This window comes from Danio rerio, chromosome 17 (assembly GCF_049306965.1).
Source record: "Danio rerio strain Tuebingen ecotype United States chromosome 17, GRCz12tu, whole genome shotgun sequence".
NCBI classification, from domain to species: Eukaryota; Metazoa; Chordata; class Actinopteri; order Cypriniformes; family Danionidae; genus Danio; species Danio rerio.
Genome location: NC_133192.1, coordinates 17,512,068 through 17,532,717, shown reverse-complemented (window position 1 = coordinate 17,532,717; position 20,650 = coordinate 17,512,068). Strand labels below are relative to the sequence as shown.

The 20,650-nt window shown below is 36.3% G+C and overlaps 1 protein-coding gene across 5 annotated transcripts in view; it reads right to left on the bottom strand.

The window, feature by feature from the left end:
• kif13ba (kinesin family member 13Ba) overlaps positions 1–20,650 on the bottom strand; it is a 91,316-nt gene that overhangs the window by 12,454 nt on the left and 58,212 nt on the right. For all 5 annotated transcript variants that reach the window (XM_005169867.5, XM_005169869.5, XM_695118.8 and 2 more), the window contains exons 15-32: positions 19,142–19,228; positions 18,858–19,045; positions 16,467–16,725; positions 15,120–15,282; positions 12,174–12,320; positions 11,910–12,059; positions 11,557–11,682; positions 9,001–9,174; positions 8,423–8,580; positions 7,032–7,164; positions 6,403–6,549; positions 6,281–6,310; positions 4,558–4,657; positions 3,779–3,905; positions 2,448–2,503; positions 2,200–2,324; positions 1,928–2,104; positions 1,089–1,181 (exon numbers count right to left, since the gene is read on the bottom strand). In XM_005169867.5, the coding sequence (XP_005169924.1) occupies positions 1,089–1,181; positions 1,928–2,104; positions 2,200–2,324; positions 2,448–2,503; positions 3,779–3,905; positions 4,558–4,657; positions 6,281–6,310; positions 6,403–6,549; positions 7,032–7,164; positions 8,423–8,580; positions 9,001–9,174; positions 11,557–11,682; positions 11,910–12,059; positions 12,174–12,320; positions 15,120–15,282; positions 16,467–16,725; positions 18,858–19,045; positions 19,142–19,228 (2,440 nt within the window). The remainder of the gene's footprint in view (positions 1–1,088; positions 1,182–1,927; positions 2,105–2,199; positions 2,325–2,447; positions 2,504–3,778; positions 3,906–4,557; positions 4,658–6,280; positions 6,311–6,402; positions 6,550–7,031; positions 7,165–8,422; positions 8,581–9,000; positions 9,175–11,556; positions 11,683–11,909; positions 12,060–12,173; positions 12,321–15,119; positions 15,283–16,466; positions 16,726–18,857; positions 19,046–19,141; positions 19,229–20,650) is intronic.

Sequence of the window (20,650 nt, the reverse complement as noted above, 5' to 3'; positions counted from 1 at the left end):
GTATTGTATCAACTAAAGTTTCTTTTATTTAAGTTTCAAAGGCAGTATTTCTGATTTCTATATACTCTATATATTCAGTTCTTCTCTTTATATATAGCCAGTGTTTGAACTATACCATGGCCTTTGGAAAGCCCACTTTTTTGCATCTTGAGAGTGCCTTGCCACAATGATGTAGGCTATAAAACACACAGGATCCCTGTCTTTAAACAGCAATGTATAATCAAAGCATAATCTAATAAATATAAAAACAAATATTTATATAATTGTAACTAATATTACAGTAGCAATATAACTTAAGTAGGCTAAAAGAAAAAGCACCGCAAGTTTCGGTTTACTTTCTCGCTAAAAAGCGCTCGTTTTCCCCATCAATAATTTTGTGTATAAAAAAAGAACATTATTAGCCAATTGTATGAAGCAAATAAAATGAAACACAACGTCACATGATTTGTTTCGGAAAATGAATAAGCAGTGTCTCAGCGTCTATATGAAAGCATCTGGCTGTCAGTCTTTGACATGACTGGACTTTGCTCCTCAGCGCCCCCACACCTTGATGGTCATGACTAGAATAGTAAGTAGTTTTCTTTTTTTAAAGTGAGGTGTAAATCGCTGTCATGCATGAATGAATGATACTTTTGCTCTTTTGCACATAATAATCCATGATCACATCACACAATACTGAAACCGCACGTCAAAATAACTTTGACAATATTTTTTTGAGACCCCTAAAATTTCGTAAATCATGTTTTCAAGGGAGCCCGTGCCTTAAGTGAGCCAAGTTCGCCGTAGCTCCCCCTAGTTTGCACCCTGCATACAGCAGTTATTAACAAATTCTTAAGAGCGAAAACAGAAATAAAAGATTATAAACCAAAATTTGAAAAGACAAAGGCTAATCATGAATCATCCTTAAAAAAATCCTTAAGAAAGACCAAATGCAGCAAAACAATTCGGATGTGACTCAAAGTTTATTTTTCCAGTCTTAAAAGTGCCCCGAGCAGTTGTCTATAATAATAGTATATCCAAAAATCCAGCACACATTAACATTTCTCATTTCTAATTTTATTCTTATTACATATATTTAGCTTGCTTACCCCAGGGATGTTGGAGACGACCTCAAATGTCACACCACAGCCTGGAATAGTGCTCCTAGTTGACATCCGTCTCAAAAAATTTTGAGCGAAACCCTGGATATATAAATAAAAGACAAATAAGTATTTTTCTAGTGCACCTCATATTTTTGCCATGTACGATCCGATCCTGGATTAACATCCATGTTGATCCTGGAATATCATTTTTGTTCAAAAATGTAATCCATACCTATTCCCTACCTCTTAACCCAACCATAACTGTAAACTATTCCCAAAATCAGAGTAATACAAGTTGGGTAACACTCATGTAGAAGTGCATAAATCTAACTGTAAGCCTAAACTTAAAATAAATAAAGGAATCCCTTAATTCGGACCGGATGGTTGGAATGAATAGATGTTAATCCAGGAATATGTCCTACTTAGTGCAACCAGGTTGGCATCTTTAAAGTAGTGTAGAATTTATATGCAAAACAAGCAGCATGTTAAAGGCACAGTTCACCAAAAAATGAAAATTCTGTAATTTACCCGTTTCAAACCTTTATGAGTTTCTTTCTTCTGTTGAACATAAAAGAAGATGTTTAGAAAAATGTTGAAAACTTGTAACCATTGACTTCCATAGTATTTGTTTATATTGCTATGGAGGTCAATGGTTACAGGTTTTCAGCGGTCTCTAAAATATCTTCTTTTGTGCTCATAAAGGTTCAAAATAAAGTGACTAAATTACAACAGAATTGTTATTTTTGGGTGAACTATCCCTTTAAGCTGAAATATTTGGACAAAGATGACCCTTTTCTCCAGCTCTGATGACAGTGTAGGTTATATAAAAGCAGACTGCTCTGCACCTGTCGTCCAGTAATGTTCACGCAGATGCGTTTGCGCAGGACGAGCTGCATTTCTGCAGGGTGGCTGAGCTGCACCACAGTGCGGACGATCAAGTACACTCTCTGATCCGCAGTGGCTCCTCGACTCAGCTGTTGACATTCGTGGACGGTGGAGTCCCAAGAGGCTTCGGCTTTCACCTGGAAGAAAAATAGGCTTTAATGCAATCCTCCAAAAAAAACAACAACTAGAGACCCCAAGAGAGCCCCCGAGGCCACGCAGGTCAAACTCGCACCTCTCCATCATAGTGTTTGACTATCTGAAGGTCGAAAAATTCATCCTCATCTTCCGAACTGAGAGTAGCGTCCCAACCGCCTGCCTCAGGGACGTCCAGATTCTCCTGAGAGCTGAAGTCATCAGCTAGAGCAAAGGAAGGAGGAACAACGAGTGTGAAAATGAGCGGTTAGATAAATAGAGCTTGCAGAAGGGAGAACTGCAAGAAAGGTCACAGAGGACGTTGCATTTAGCAAGAGGAAAACATACCGCTCAGGTCCAGGAAGAGCACTGGAATGTGAGTTTCCATCCCGGGTACTGGTACCCTGCCAAAGCAGACATAAAATCAACTCAAATGTTCCTGACTAAACATTTGCAAAACTGTTTAACTAATGCTGACACTCATTTAACAAAACAAAGGCTCAAATCTAAATATCAATCCATCAAAACCCATTGTTTTGCAATCTCTTAAAAAAAGAAAACTGCATTAATATCATACAAAACGTTACTTACAGTTAAACCAAAAATATTCAGACACCATTAACATTATCACAGTTTAATCGATTTCGAAAATAATAACAAAACATAACAAAAGGGCTACACAGTGGTGCAGTAGGTAGTACTGTCGCCTCACAGCAAGAAGGTCGCTGGTTTGAGCCTCAGCTGGGTCAGTTGGCATTTCTGTGTGGAGTTTGCATGTTCTCCACGTGTTTGTGTGGGTTTCCTTCGGGAGCTCCAGTTTCCCCCACAAGTCCAAAGACATGTGGTACAGGTGAATTGGGTTAGCTAAAATTGTCCGTAGTGTATGTGTGTGAACGAGAGTATGATTGTTTCCCAGTGATGGGTTGCAGCTGGAAGGGCATCCGCTGTGTAAAAACATGCTTTACCTTCCATGTGCCAGCATAGGTGTCTGTTAAAATACAAACTAGGCATAATTTTTTTTTTACTTTTAGGTTGAATGTAGATCCAAACACCTGTTTTACAGAAAAAGTGTGTTTTGAACGCTTACGATGCTCTAAATCTGCTGGTTTCAGATCATCAGACTGAATATTTTCCTGCATAGACTGCTGGTTGCGATCATGCCATCACAATGGTATAAACAGTTAAAAGGGTGATCAAACCTAAATTATCTATTATCTTAATAATTAATATTATTACTTAAAATAAAGATCAGAGAAAAACATCTCTCACAATTTAAACAGCTGACTCCCACCCATTTTGTTTTGACGTCCTCCAGAAGGGATCAATCATTAATAGAGGGGGGGTTATCCCCAGTGTAATTCACACACTTGAGTATGACAATATTTACACAGCTTTTTCTCAGATTCATCAAATCTGAACTTCTGCATTTTCCAATCTTGCTGCAGCAGCTTCATCACTTCCTGCTGTTTATTTTTAGTCAAATGGATAAAAAATTTTTAGACATGCGTCACAGTTTAGTTAATTTTGCTTTCATCATTTACATAAATTAACTGTAGTGTCCTGCAAAATGTAAATAAATTAATATATAAATAATATCTGGTGTCACAATCATTTTTGGTAGGACTGTGAAGTAGTTACTCGGTGTAAAAGCATATGGTGAGGCTGGATCAGTGTTGTACCATTCAGCAGGAGCTCCTGGTATTCCACTGCCAGCAGAGGGCACCATCACTGCATTTCTCTCCTCTGTAAGCGTCAGACGCCCCTCCAGCAGCTGAGCCTCCCTCTCCACATCATCCTCAGACTTATCTGCACAGAGAGAGCAAAGACGTTCATGTTTTCTCGATTTTTAATTTCACGCTGAGTTAAACCCATTTTTGAGTCCCAGCACTGATTTTGTCATGTTTTGCTCACATACTCATCATTAGTGCCCAAATAAGTGTGGGTACACTGTGAAAAAATGCAGGGTTCCAAACTAAACACATTTAAATGGATTGAACATAAAACAAGCTGTTTATTTAAATTAGTTTGAGCAAGCAGCAATATTTTTCGAGTGCATGTACACACACGCGCACACACACACACACACACACGCACAAACGCACACGCGCACACGCACGCAGAGTTTTATATAGATCTAAAAGCTGGCAAATCATTGCATTTTTTGTCTAGCTTATTTTCTTTTACTCATTTTTGAGTCCAAATTATATATTTTTTTGGCCAGAAAAGGAACAGCAGAAATTAAGATTGGGACCAGAGCATGATATGATATAAAAAAAGCAGCTAAATCAGATTCACATTTGGTCTGTCTGCTTTATGTATGTAATTACTCTGCTAGACTGTGATGGATGGCCACATGGACCTCCCAAACACAAAGCAGATTAGCAACAAAGTGAAGTCAGGAAAGAACTATTTGCTAGTCAAATATGGAGCAAAACAGCATGAGGTTTGTCTGTTTTACCTGATTTGCTGACTAGGGTCTGAAGATGTTGGTCCAGATATTCTTGTCTTTTAGTGAGAGCAGTGAGCCATTGATGCCGGAGACGCTCCAAATCTCGCTCCTAAAGGATAAAGATGTGATTGCTTGACAAATGTAACAGCATTTTTCTTTAATTAAAGGGATGGTTTACCATAAAACACCCACTCTGTGCTTGTTTTAAATCTTGAATACCCCATTTTGATTTTCTTTCTTCTGTTAAACACAAAAGATGATATTTTGAAGAAAGCTATGAACTTGTAACCATTGATTTCCATAGTGTTTGTTTTCCTATTGGATCTCAATACTTGAAGGTTTTTTAGATTTCTTTAAAATATCTTATTTTGTGTTTAATAGAAGAAGGAATCTCAAAGGTTTAAAATTCACATGATGGTGAGTAAACGGAGTCAATTTTTATTTTTGGGGAAACTATCCCTTTAAGGTTAAGCTTTTAATGGACAGGACGGTGAATTTAGACAGAAAACAGGTAGGAGGGAAACACAGTAACAAGAACAGATAACCAAGCAGACCAGATTCTCCTGAGCAGGTGTATGCAATGTAATTATAATATATTATAATATAATATAATATAATATAATATAATATAATATAATATAATATAATATAATATAATCAGATTCAGAGAGAGCTTTGTTGTCATTGTATGTTCACATATACGAGAAATTTGTTTTCATGACATCTTTTACAGTGCAACACAATTACAGAGACAGGACAAAACAGATAATAAATATATTTCAAAAATAGAAATGAATACAAATATACAAAATGACAAGAGTATGTACAGGTATATCACTACACAACGTTATATGTGCAGCTGTTATGTGCAAAATATAATATAATATAATATAATATAATATAATATAATATAATATAATATAATATAATATGTCAATAAACAGTTCCCTGTCAGAAAGCCTGAGGGTGTGTGTTATCCCCACTTTTATTTATGCTGTACACAAACATGTGTCAGAGCACATTTTAAAATCATTTCATTTTAAACTAGGCAGACGACACTGTGATTGTAAGCCTCCTCCAAGGAGATGAAAATAGTTATGGTCCTATAGTAGATCATTTAGTTCAGTGTTGTGAGGAGTCAAATCTAAAACTCAATGCAACAAAGATTATGAATATTAAATTTAGAAGGAATCATACAGCAGCTGAGGTGACTAATATCAGGGGTCAAAAAGTAGAATGGGTGTAGAACTACAAATGTTTGGGTACCATTATTGACCGATCTTTAAACTTTGAGGCAAACTGTGATGCTGTGTACAAGTAGGGGCATCGGTGTCTATATTGTCTCAGGAAATTATCACGTTTTCACATTGGCCCCAATATGCTTAATCTTTTTTTATCGTGCTCTTATCGAGTCTATTCTATCCTTTGCTCTGGTGGCATGGTTTGGAGGTCTGTCTCTCAAAAACAGGAATAGACTGAGCCAGGTTGTTAGGTGGTCTAGCAGGTTGATTGGTGAATCACAGGTGAGTGTTGAATCCCTGTATAGTAGGCAGCTTTTACGGATTGCCCAGAACATTAGTAGCTGTAGCTCTCATCCTCTTTTATAAGGTACTTTGAATGTGTATATGTGGGTATGTATATGTGTGATTTAATTGTTTGTATCAAATGCTAAACTTACTAACTAGTTAAACAAAATAAAATAAATAGAACAACACAACACAGCCGAACATACCTGATAACTGTCCATTTCATCACCCTCAGGCTACAAGAAAAAACAATATATAAATGTTACAGTGCATCAAACCACACTCAGACATCCTCCAGCGAAATGGTTCAGTGGAAAAGAAGGTTCACCTCTTGTGGCTCATTGTTTTTGGTCATCGGAACCTGCCTGATCTGCACACAACCGATGGAAACTCCCAGAATGATCTCTGATATTAATGGCATTGTGCCCGAATCTTGAACTGAACGCACCTCCACCTGAACTCGCCGAGACTGACCCTGAGAAACAAAGACACACAAAATCCCTGTGTTAACATGCCATGACAAAAACCTTAGAGCAAAATGATAAACACTGTGCTGATAGGATAGCAGAGCACAAATAGAGTCATAAATAAATCAACAAAAAAGCAAGAGTTTGCACAGAACCAGGAGTCAAAAATACCTTCTTCAATTCAATTCAAAGTTTATTTGTATAGCGCTTTTCACAACAATTATTGTTTCAAAGCAGCTTTACAAAAGGTGCATATTATTGCATTACAATCAAAATCAGAAAGTTAAGGTTATTAATTCCTATAACTTCATTAGTCATCAATAAAGCATGTGATTAAAGAAAAAAAAGTCTGAAGTTTTTTATTTTTTTATTTTATTTTTTTTATTTATTCATTTATTTTTTTGCTATACAGTCATTCTGATTGTAATCTAGGCTAATTAACTTACTGTGGTATAATTAATTGACCATACAGAAATATGAAGTGTCTTACCTGTTTGAGCTGGAAGATGCCACCCGTGCGAACATCTCGCGCTGGCACCACCTCCACAGGCATGTACTCTCCGTTCTCATTCAGCTCCAGAATCTGCACCCACATCTCCAGTTTACGTGTCACCTCACTCCACCTGAAGACACAAGAGAGCTGAATCAGTCCAAAAAACAGAAAGCAAGTCAGATGCCCCTGCACACAATGTTCTCTAAAAAGTTTCTACTGGAAAATTATGGCCCTTCATCAGTTTTCTCTCAATTTCCTTTTTTAAATCTTTCAGATTTTGGGGCGACTCCATTTCAAAAGCTTAAAGGGTTGGTTCACCCAAAAATTTAAATTCTCTTATTAATTACCATTATGTTGTTCCAATCCTGAGACCTTCAAACACAGATTAAAATATTTCAGAAAGACTAAGAGCTCTCTTATCCTCCATTGACAACAATAGTCATGAATCGTTTAAAATCCAGAAAAGAAACCAAAAACATAGTCAAAACATTGCTTGTAACATTAGTGGTGCAACTGCAATCATACGAAGCTCCACAAACATTTTTGTGAGCCAAACTAAACAAAACAGAAGATATGACTTTGTTCATGTCTTCAAGTATGTATTCTCTTTTACTTCAGGTCAGAGTTTGTTTACTGTGGGCAGTAGTAAAGTGCACCCTAATCTAAGGTGGTGAATAAATTGTATTTTGGCATTCAAAAATATTCTTAAAGCTTCAAATAAATTATATCTGCACCCCTAAAGTAACATGAAATGTTTTTGGTTGCTTTTCCATACTTTGAATGCCTCTGGACCAGGAATGGGCAAACTTGCTCCTGGAGGGCTGGTGTTCTGCAGAGTTTTGTTCCAACACAATTAAACAAACCTGAACCAGTGTCTTCAAGATCACTAGAACAATATAGGAAGGTGTGTTTGATTAGGGTTTGGTTAAGGCCCTACAGGACAGAGTTTGCCCATCCCTGCCCTGGACTGTTGATGTCTATAGAATGTCAGAGAGCACTTGGATTTTATCTAAAATATCTTCATTTTTGTTCTGAAGACAATCACTGGTCTTGAGGGATTGGAACAACATGAGGGTGAGTATTCAATAGTAGATTTTATATTTTGTGAACTAACCCTTACAAATCTTTTGACCATTCATTCATTGGACAACAGCATCTGGGGGGGAGGGGGTTGTAAACGCAAACTTTTGAAAACCTGTTTCAAAACAATTCAACTTTAAATCAAAGGATGGAAGAACATCTCAAAACAACCGAATGATTTGAGATTATTTTAGCCAAAATGTGTTAAATTGCAGAATTTAGACTAATTTTGATGACTGACCAATCAACCTACAATTACATAAGGCCATATAAATAAAGATTAGATTAAAGCTCAGTCTTTGGCTCACCTGTCACGTAATGTTCGTGTTTTGGCCTGGATGATGCTAAGATCCCACAGCGCAGGGTTTCTGCCTGGATCAGCCTGTCTGTGTCCATAAACCTCGATGCCTACAGCACCCTCAGTGAGATACTCGATAAATTCCTCTGTTACATTCACCGCATGCTCCTGCAGCACAGACAGAAAAACAACAGCAAATCCAAATGAGTGACGCACAATGTATCAGCATCGCATGATAAATGCTGATTTTTTTTATGTTATCGTTACTGGCCCAATATTAAAAATTAAGGTCATCTGATTGAATAAATGGATTGTTTCTTGTCTAATGTATGTTTGCAAAAAACTGATATCAAAATGAGTATTTTCTATCCATTACCAGCTTCCAAACATTGAATTATTGGTATTGGAAAAGAGTGTAACATCAGTGTATTCCCTACCCATGTGTAATGCACTTACAAGGAGATGCTGACAATTATTAAAAGTGAATTATAACTGCTAATGGTAAGGTTTTGAGGTATTGGCAAAAAGCATTATGTTTTCTAATTTAATTTAGTATCTGCTAGTGAATGCACTTATTATGACTTGTACCTTCAAGCTATCGAACACCACCATACAGTGGGGGTCTTTGCTGCTGGAGAAGGACGCTGAGGGATCTACTTCTGGGGCAACAATGATGGGCTCTGCTTGGTCCCAGAAGGAGTACTGACAAAAGACAAAATTGGAGAGGTACTGCGGGAGACCTGTAGCCTGCAGGATCTTAATCTGTAGGAGAGACAAGAGAAAAATAACTATTAGATAATATTCTAACAAGCACAATTGTTTTTTTAACACTGATAAGAAGAAAAAAAAAGTTTCTTAAACAGGAAATCAGCATAATAGAATGATTTCTGAAGAGACTCTGATGACTGGAGGAATGATGCTTAAAATTCAGGTTTAATTGTGCAAGCTTAAATTACACTTTATAATAATATAAAAATATAGTTAAAAATAATAAATAAATAAATATGCTTAATTCGAATAATATTTCACAATATTCCTATTTTACTGTATTTTTATCAAATAAATGCAGCCCTGGGAGCAGCATGAGAAAATCATTTGGCGACTTTTTTTTTTCTTTAGTAAAACATTAAAGGGATAGTTAACCATTGACTTCCATACAGTAACAGAAAAAAACAAATACTATGAATGTCAATGGCTATCGGTATCTAACATACTTCTAAAATATCTTATTTTGAGTTCAAAAGAGCCACAGCCATATCACCCTGCAGCCCAAGACCGGTTAAGAAGGGCTAAGCCTGGTCAGTACCTGGATGGGAGACCACATGGGAAAACCAAGATGCTGTTGGAAGTGGTGTTAGTGAGGCCAGCAGGAGGCGCTCAACCTGCAGTCTGTGAGTCCTAATGCCCCAGTAAAAGAGAAAGAGACACTATACTGTCATTGGGTGACATCACCCACTCACTGACAATATAGCGTCTCTTTCACTTTTACTGGCCAAATTCCTTCCATTGGCCCTTAAGCATCATGGCCTTTCAATCATCCCCATCCACCAAATTGGCTGCATCACTGTCTCTTCACTCCACCTATAGCTGGTGTGTGATCAGCGCACTGGCGCCATTGTCCTGTGGCTGCCATCGAACCATCTAAGTGGATGCTACACACTGGTGGTGGTGTGGAGAGACCCCCTCTCATGATTGTGAAGCGCTTTGGGCATAGCATAATTGGGTGTATACATAATAAGTGCGTTATATAAATACACATTTCATTACATTAAAAAAGAAAAAAAGTAACTCAAAAAGGTATGGAACCACTTGATGGAGATTAAATAGTGAGTAGATTATCATTTTTGAGTGAACTATCCCTTTCAAATGTTTAGCTTAAAATGAAGTCCTTTGTTACTAAGATCTCAAATTAGTCACCAAGATCTCAAATGAGTAAATAAAAGCACATTTGTATTTCTGCATGACCTATTCCTTTAAATTTCAAAACCAGTTTCCCAACCATTAGAGTTGGGCGTTCCATAGTAACCATTACTGTACTCTAATTACATTTTCAGGGAACGCAGTAGTGTAACGAATTACATTTTTAACTTGTGTAATTTGATTACAGTTACTAAAGTCGATGTAATTGCATTACTTACGATAAAAATATAGATTTTTGGAAGAAAAAAATGCTTCTTGTAAATAACGTTTTCCGCTACAAAGACAGTTAATAAATATGCACTTTTACAATGCTGGAGAACAAGAGCTGAAATGGTTGCTGAAAATAGTGGTTGTTTCTTCAAGTGAAAATACAGAAAATATTTAGATTTCATTGAGGTTAAAAAAAACTAAATTATTGCTGTACAATGCAGTCTATTTCTAGTCCCTAAAGATGTTGACCAGCAACTTGAAGCACTTGAACAGAAAGCATTCTATGACAATACTCGTCACCATGGAGGACATCGGTGCCTTAAACAGGCTAAACTGAATGTTTTTGTGCAGGATCGAGAGTGAAGGTATCTTCTGAATGTGAAGACATGTAGCTGCTTATGGGGCTGTTCATTTATCGTGTCTTATATCGTGTGTTATTTCTAATACAGGTGCACGGCTTGCTCACATGTTAGAAGCGCAAATTCTGCACGCTCGCATTTTCCAGGTGCACACAGCTGAAAACCGCGAGTCACGTGATTAAAATTGACCAATCAGCTTTATATGGAATATACAGATTTCAGCAGACTAATTACATCAAACATACACAGATCACCTTAACACTGTGGTGCTTTTTCATACTATGAAGGTCAACAATGGTTACAGATTTCCAGTTTTATTCTAAATTTCTTCTTTGTGTTAAAAAAAAGACAAACATGATTGGAAAAAGTAAATAATGAGAGAATTTTAAGTTTTAGGCAAACTAAGTCTTTAAATATGATGCTGCTGTGATCAACCCATTGTAACGTTTTCTCTGTGAATATTAAAATATTGAAAGAGCTGCAGTTTATTTAGTATTTTTTAGGTATGTTTTAAAAGTAACTTCAAAGTAATTAGTAATATGATTACTTTTTACATTAAGTAATTAGTAATGTTATCAAATTACAATTTTCCAGCGGTCAGTAATTTGTAATCTATTACTTTTTTACCCAACACTGCTCACCATACAGTACTCACCATACAGACCAGCTTGCGCTCCTGTACATCTCCGTCAGGGCTGCCATCACTCTCTTCACCTCCGCCTACACTGTCATCAAACCCTCCACCCATCCTCATCACCTCCACATGCAGTCGACCAGCCACCTGACACCAGCAACAAGTCAACAACACTTCAACCAAATACACTGTGTGTGTCTCATGCTTGATATGACGACTCTGTCGCATTCAATTTCACACATCAATCTGCACTTGATTTAATTTTAAATGCTGCTAGAAAAACATTTTCTTCAGAAAATGAAATGAGTCCATTATGAAATATTGAAGAACCACTGATCTCAGATGCCTGGCAGAGGAAAATGTATCATCCTCACCTCTCCTTTCTGATTGATGATTGGAACCGCGTATTGTAGCTTTACATCATAAAACAGACAGGAGAGGAATACATTGGCCACCCCAATTAAACTGTGATTGACCTGCTCATCGAAGAAAGGGTCGGCTCTCTTGAAGTATGAGCGCATCACCTATGAGATGGAGATATAGAGCACACACATACTGTAGTGTCACAGCATCATTTTTAATGCGATAATAACATTTCTGGTGATGTTTATTAAAAAAAAAAAAAAAAAAAAGCATACAGAGTTGTCTTCATCAAAGTCTTTCCACTCCTGGTAAAGTTCTCTCATGTCCACCAGACGGTTTTCCATCTTCTCAAGAGCCCAGATTTGCTTGCCTTTGCCTTTTCTCCTCACTTGTATAGCAGGTTCGCTCAGTACAGCATCTCTCTAAATACAAAAAAGTCAAGTTAATTTACATTGCATAATAAAGAAATACAGAACGATTAGAACATCTACATTAAGAATTAATCTTTTTTTTTAATAAAAATAAATAATGGTGATACAGTGGCTCAGTGGTTGGTGCTGTCACCTCACAGCAAGAAGGTTGCTGGTACGAGTGCCGGCTGGGTCAGTTGGCATTTCTGTGTGGAGTTTGCATGTTCTTTACGTGTTCGCCTGGGTTTCTTCCAGGTGTTCCCGTTTCTCCCACAGTCCAAAGACAAGCTCTATACTGTAGGTGAATTGATTAAATTAATTGGCCATAGTGTATGTGTGAATGAGAGTGTTTGGGTGTTTCCCAGTACTGGGTTGCAGCTGGAACAGCATCCGCTGTGTAAAACATATGCTGGATAAGGTGGCGGTTCATTTCGCTGTGACAAACCCTAATAAATAAAAGGACTAAGCCAAAAAGAAACTGAATGAATGAATGAATGAAAAATAAATACTCATTCTAGAATGTAAGAGTTGAATATTTTGTGGAGAAAAACATTTTTTTTATAACTTAAAGCTGTTTATTTTGTGCAAAACATTTTTTAGGAATAAGTAAGTCAGAATTTAGTTTTTTTATTTTTTATTATTAACCAAACAGCACATTTGCAGAGTTTTACATTCTTTTTAAAGCAATTTTGGATAAAACAATTAACTTAGATTTTATTGTGATTAATACTAAGTATTATATTTATCTTATTAGGAAATACATTATTCAACTGTAGGTGTAAAATTTCCTACAAATAAAAGGTTAAAACAGCCTACAATTAAAACCCTCATGCTTTTATTTTGATTTGTTGCAAGAAAGAAGATGTGGAACCTTTTTTTGAGGAAAGCATGGGTATTAGAGTTAACTAAAACTAAAACCAAAACAATAAAACTAAGAACTAAAACTAAACAAAAAAATACCATGGGCAAAAAAAAAAATTACAAACTTAAAAATAACTGGTTTTAGTTACTTTAAATAAGTAAAGTAAAATAGGATACACTCCTTTCTCTCTTATGCACCAGGGGCTGGTTGCACCAGCAGTGAGTAAGTTAAAACGTAGCCTAATTGTGACTTAAAAAGACACTGAGTTACAACTTACACATTGCTACATATTTATGTGTTGCACCACTAAACTTAGTTTAAACGTAACGCTACGTCCCAACTAAATATTTACGGCAGCCTCCCCCCCCCCATGTAAAACAGCAGAAAAGAAACAACAGCGAGATTAGCTTACATTGAAGAGCTTGCGATTATAATAAAGAATGACCTCCCTCTACTAACAGCCTTATTTTCCTCCCAAATCTCATATTGTTTTCAGTTTATGAAAGAAGAGTTTAATTTTCTATCAAGGAGTGTTTTGTATTAATTGTGTTCACCAATTCAAACGAGAATTTCTTCATGACCGAGTTTTTCTTCCTGCTCTCTTCTCTTTCATATGTAGGATATAAAATGTTTATTTGGTGTGCACTCACAGCTCGCAATGAAGGTGTGTGCGTCATCTGTTATTAGTGACTGACTGCAATGTGCTATAAAAATTTAAGTTATCATTTAAACTTTGATAGGACAGTTATATATAGACGCATTTGTTGCAGAATTTTAAAGCAGCTTAACGATTTAAATGCTTTTTTTTGGATATTACATCATTCAATGCGACTACACATGACTTTAAGGAAAGCTTAAGACCTACTAATTACGGTTTATCTTAAGAACAATTGGTGCAACGGGAGCAAGAAAACCTTAGTTACAAACTAGCTAGTAGTCACTAAGCCCCTAGTGCGAAGTTTACGTTTCAGTTAAAGAAAGAACTTACAAACAGATGGTGCAACCCTACCCAGGCACTTTGTTAGAAAGACTTCTACGTTTCAGTTTGTACAAATATTTTTATTCTTTGTACTTTTTTCTACAACCACTTACTCTATATCGAAAGTTTTAAATGGTTTATATTTATAAATAGCTCTTAGTTTCTATCGCATAACTTCCATTTCTCCAAATTTAGATTCTTGCTATTGGATATTATTTTGTGTTGTTATTATTTTTAAGTTCACAAGCGGTTGTGTAAGCATTTCACTGCAGATCTCACTGTGTATGACCAAAGACCATAAAATACACAAGACATGTCACTCATATCTTTTTGATTGGAAAAAAGTGTAATGGTCAATTTGGTGATTACAGCCGACCTTCTAGTACAGGAGCCAATCATCGATTGCTATAGACCAGGAATCACCAAACTTGTTCCTGGAGGACCGGTGTCCTGCAGATTTTAGCTCCAACCCAATTCAAACACTCCTAAACAAGCTAATCAAGCTTTTACTAGGTATACTTGAAACACCCAGGCAGGTGTGTTGAGGCAAGTTGGAGCTAAACACTGCAGAGCACCAGACCTCCAGAAACGAGATTGGTGACATGCAATATTTTTTACATAATAATAATAATTTTTTTCATTTGATTATTCAATAGCTGTATACCCAAATACAGTTTAACTCCTCAGAAAACAATAAAACGCTGTTTATTTAATTGTTATCTTTTTCTTAATTGATTTTATCCATGCTTGTAGATTGCTTCTTATATTTTATGCATATGCACTCCATTACAGAATAAACCCAATCAATTTCGCAAACAATGTAACTAGTAAAATTGTATTCATATTGCAATACATATCGCAGAATACATAAATATTGCAATGTTAGATTTTTCTAATATCGTGCAGCTCTACACCCGACCACACCAACAATGCTATAGATGCTGTGTGTGCTAGTGCAAAACATGTCTACCTTTCTGTTAGCGTTGAGGTTTGCGGCAGGGATCTGTAGAGTAACTCTGTACTCCGTTCTCTTGTCCAGCTCTTCGGCGATGAAACTGGCTTCCTGCACTAGCAGATTGGCCCGTACAATCTGCTCCCTCAGTTTCCTCAAGCTTCGCGTCAGCACAACCTCCCTGGTGGCATCACAATAAGAACATTAACAAACACACATATAAACTACTGCTAAACGTTTGGGATGAAGATCTTTTTATTCATGTTTTAAAGAAATCTCTAAAAAGGCTGCATTTATTTGATCAAAAACACAATGTAATGTAAACAGCAATTGTTTTGAAATATCTCAATTTAAATTAATGTTTTTATTTTTTTATTTTCATGGTTTATACATGTCATGTAATTAATTCCTGGGATTAAAAGCTGAATTTACAAATTTTTTTCAGTGTCACACAATGCTTCAGAATTGATTATAATATGCTCACTTGCTATTTTATTATGATCAATTATTACTTAGTTGCATTCACAAGTCTGTGTGTGTGTGTGTCCGTTTCTCCCCTGTCTCTCTCTTTCTCCTGCTTTTTCCTTAGTCACAGTTCCCGCTCTAATTAAGTCGGCAACATCGCCGGGGATTGGCTGGAGTGAAGGAGGATCTTTTTTAAAAAGTGGAACGGTCAGTGAGAGTGAATTGGATTGCATGTTGTTTGAAATTGTTGTAGGAAAATAATATTAGCGGTACTTGGTGTTGATTGTGTATTCCTGTGTTGTGTGTAACTTTGGTTTTCTTGTTGTTGTGATCCCTCCAGTTTATGTTACGTCCTTGACCCTAGACCAGGGTCGTAACAACTTGTATTTAAAACATGTTTTGTTTCTTATAATTATCAATATTGAAGAAAAAGAATCTTGTTCTTGTTTTTTGGAAACTGATTTACATTTTAGGCTTTTAAAATGGTATTTATAACTTTTCTTTTTTAATTGTAAAAGTTTTTTTTTAATTATTAAATGTCTTTCTTTCACTCTTGATAATGAATACAAGTGAATACATTTTAAATGGCACCTCTGTGCATCACAGAATCACACACACAGCAACCCAACAGTTTTCAACACTGATAATACAAATGACGAAAAAAGGATGATAAACATTTCTTGAGCAGCAAATCCAAGGATCATGCGACTCTCTTCAACTTTCAATCCCAGGAATAAATAAAAATGTTAAAATACATTCAATAAGAAAACAGTCATTATAAATGTCACTATTTTATAGTATTTGCTGTTCTTACATCAAACCAATGCAGTCTTGGTGAGCAGAACAGTCTCTATTAAAAACATGAATAAACCATACGGACTCCAAACTATTAAAGCTCACCTCTCCTCGCTCCACTGACGCAGACGATGCTGTGCACTGGATGATGAAGACATTCCTCCTTGACTCAGTCTCTCCATGCTGCGGTAGTGTGGCTGTAAGGGCTGTGACTGTGGGATTTGCATGCTCTGTCTGTCTGGAGTGAGTTGTCTGCGCAGCTGCTGCAGCTCCTGCTCATACATCAGCCGCTGACGCTCCAGAGCAGTTCGCTTCTCCTCCTCATGCTGGCGCTCCAGAGACTGCAAAACAGCTTGCATGGGGTCTAGAAGACAACAAAATAAGGTAATTTTTTAACATTATTGTTAGTAGGGCTGCACAATATTAGAAAAATCTAACAATGTGATATTATATCATTCTGGGATATATCTCGCAATATTTCCAAATGGCTTAATATCTCTATTTGGAAACAATTGATCATTTGAAATTGATTGGGATGTAGTGCAGTGTGGAGCATGTGCATAAAATATAAAAAGCAATCAACAAGCATAGATCCATACAATAAGGGAAAAGATATAGTTTTTCCAAGTCTAACAGTAATCAGATAATTGAATAATAAAAATAATTTAATTAAATGAATTTTTATTAAAGTTACAAAGGGTGTTATTTCTTATCCCTGAATGCTTTTAAAATCATTATATAGTTACAGACCTCAAAAACACATGCAAATGATAAATCCTAATAGCGATTTAACATTGCACATCCTGACATGTGACTATTGCGAATGATCACATTGCGATATCGATGCTAAAACGATATATATTGTGCAGCCCTAATTGCTAGTGCGCTTTTAAGAACAATATGCCAATTACTGCAGTCTTGATTGGTTAACCTTTTGTTTAATAATGAGTAGTTTGTCTCACCTGAATGGAAAATAGTGTCTATGTTTTCAAAAAAGTTTTTTTTTTAAAGCTATGCCAGGCAAACGAAAGCAAGGCAAGTTTATTTATATAGCATATGTCATACACAATGGTAATTAAAAGTGCTTTGCATAAGCAAGAATAAAAATTGAATGAAAAATAAAAACAAACAAGAATCAAAATGAACTAGTGAAAAAATGAACTAGTGTTCAAATGTTTAGGTTTGGCTAAATTTATATACAACTAAAATCAATTAAGAAACTACTTTGAATTTTTTTAATTTAAGATTTATAGTTATGCGTTAGTCGAAACAACAGATAATATTTCTTCAAATAAAAATAAATTAAAAAAATAAATAAATAAAACAATACAAATAAAATAATAATAATTTATTTAGAGCATTTATTTGCATACAATTAAATACGTAAAAAAGTCAAGTCAAAATTTAAAATGTTTATTCTTAGTTAAGTGGACACTTAATCGGTGCAAGACACTGAAAAAAAAACGTTTTGGTAATCTTCAATTAAAGTCTGACCATTTGCTTCTGTTTAAAGGAGATCTGCTGATCAGTTTAACAGCTTCAGCCACAATATCCTTAGCCACGCCCCTCCTACTGTTAGTTTGCTATGAGAATGACGTGCAAAAACCACAGACTCAATATTCAGTTTAAGTTGGAAATACATCAACATACTGAAATAAGTATGAGCAACTTTGGCTTCACGCTAGGGCTGCACATTATATCGTTTCAGCATCGATATCGCAATGTGTTCATTCAGAATATTCACATCGCAGAACATGCAACATTGAGTTTATATTATAATTTATCATGTTGCCTGTGATTGTATAATGATCTTAAAAGCATTCAGGGATAATAAATTACACCGTTTGTGATCTTAACTACGATTAATTTTATTGAATTATTTTTATTTTTATCATTTAGTTACTGTACTTGAATACTGTTAGGAGTCAGGAAATGATAAAACACTTCATTTCAATTGTATCTTTTTCTTGATTGTATTTATAGATTGTCATGCATGAAAATACTCACAACACATGCAAATGGAGAAATACACTGCAAATAGCACAGACCACAGCGAAAATGTGTCAAGAGACCCCAAAAAGTTTATAGATTGTTTATTAGATTGTATGAAGATGCACTTCCACTGCAGATTCATCCCAATCGATCGATCTAACATTATAAATTATTTTAAAATAGAGATATTAAGTCATCTGGTGAAATTGTTTTCATTTCACAATTTATAATCGTAAAGTAAAAAAATTATGCAATGTTAGATTTTTCCAATATCATGCAGCCCTGCTTCACGCAGACTTTAAACTGCAATAAGAACTATTATAGTTACTTACAATGTAAAAGTTTTCCTTTAACAAATAAATTTATCCTTGATAGCTTCAAAAACACTTTTAAAAAATCTTTCTGACCCCCAAACCTTTGAACGGTAGAATAGATAAAAGGTTTTAAAAAGTCGTATTTCTTTTAACCTCGCTTTCTAAGGTATTCTGTGTGGCTAAAACTCACCGTTGCTTCCCAAAGCCTTCATCATGACCTCAGTCTGAGCAAACTCGTAGCTGAAGCTGACCTCACTGGACACCTCGCTGGCAGTGTCTCCTTCTCCGTCCAGCTGCTCGTTGCTGTTACTGCTCTTCATGTTCCCTCCCTCACCCTCCTCTTCCTCACCCCGCAGGCGCCTCTTTGGAAGGTTTATTCTGAGCGAGACACACAGATATTCATAATGCACTTTCAATTACAAATACAGAAAGCCGCTGCGTGACACTCTAGAGTCCGGAATAATAAAAACTGACCTGAAAAAGTGATTGTTTCCCCAAAGAATACGATCGCCATGGTGAAGCTGCTGCCGGCTGGTGACTGGAGAGCCGTTCACACATGTTCTGCAACACAGGGAACATCAGCTTATTTTATTAAACTAAAGGTGAAATAAGACTTACCTAGAGTGGCCTCATTACAATTGGCACCCTTAGGACATATGAACCAAGAAGGCTGTAAAAAAAATGTCTTTGTTATTATAGTCAAAATATTAAAGTTTGTAGGAAATTAAAATTTACAATGATTATTTGTAACAATGAATTCATACAAGTTTATCCACTAAACTGATTGACTTAATTCACTTCAATCAAGATCCAACCATTTGTTTCTAAATTTGGAGTAGCGGTAAAGCTGTGTTGAAGTCAGTTTGACAGCTTAAGCCACAATACTCTTAAACACACCCCTCTTCCCGGTACTTTACTTAGACGGAATGATGAGCAAAAGGAAAGCCCCGCCCCCTACTCAATATTCTGTTTCAATAAGAAGCACACACATTCATTCATTCAATTATTTTCCTCCGGCTTAGTCCCTTTATTCAGACTGAACAGCGAATGCCCTTCCAGTTACAACCCAGTACTAGGAAACACCCATACACTCTCATTCACTCACATACACTATGGCCTGTTTAGTTTATTCAATTCAATTATAGCACATGTCTTTGGACTGTAAGGGAAACCGGAACACCCGGAGGATACCCACGCCAATATGGGGAGAACATGTAAACTCCACACAGAAATGCCAACTAGCCCAGCCCGGACTCGAACCAGCGACCTTCTTGCTGTGTGGCGACAGTGATGTTATCCAATGTTATGCTATCTTTCTATGAGGAACACTGTATTTAAACATTTGAATAATTTTCAGTGCTAACCACTAAGCCACCGTGTCACACGCACATCAGACCTGGTGCAGATGCAATCTGAGCTGCATGCAATTCTTTTTAATAGGCCCTCCTTACCCCACCTTTAAGCCTACACTAGCTCCATTAAGTGCATTGTGTCTGACATTGCATCGCTGAGGGATGCAATCTCAGCTTGCATCATAAAGGCTGCATCCTGATACTATTGATATCATGATGCACATCCGATTCAAACACTCATGAAAAACATTGTGCAGTGCTTGATTTCATTCTTTTGGAACCAATTGGATCATTTGAAGACGGTCATGGCTAACATAATGGAGGAAGACTGACTGAATTGATCAAAGCAGGGAGGAAACAAGACACTCCCTGATAGCCCCGCCCTAAAGAACTGGTAACCACACCCCAAAAGACTGATAGCCCTGCTCAAAAGGTGCTCCATGTGACCAGATGGGAAGAAAAGTTGTTTCACAGGGGAAAGGGAAGCATCGTTTAAAGATTATGAGGGCATTTATCATCATTATTTTTTTCAAAATAATGAAGCGCACAGATATATCATTAATAACATGCACTTCTATATACAGGTCATATAAAAAAATAACAAGTGTAAATTTTAATTTTGAAGGAGCTA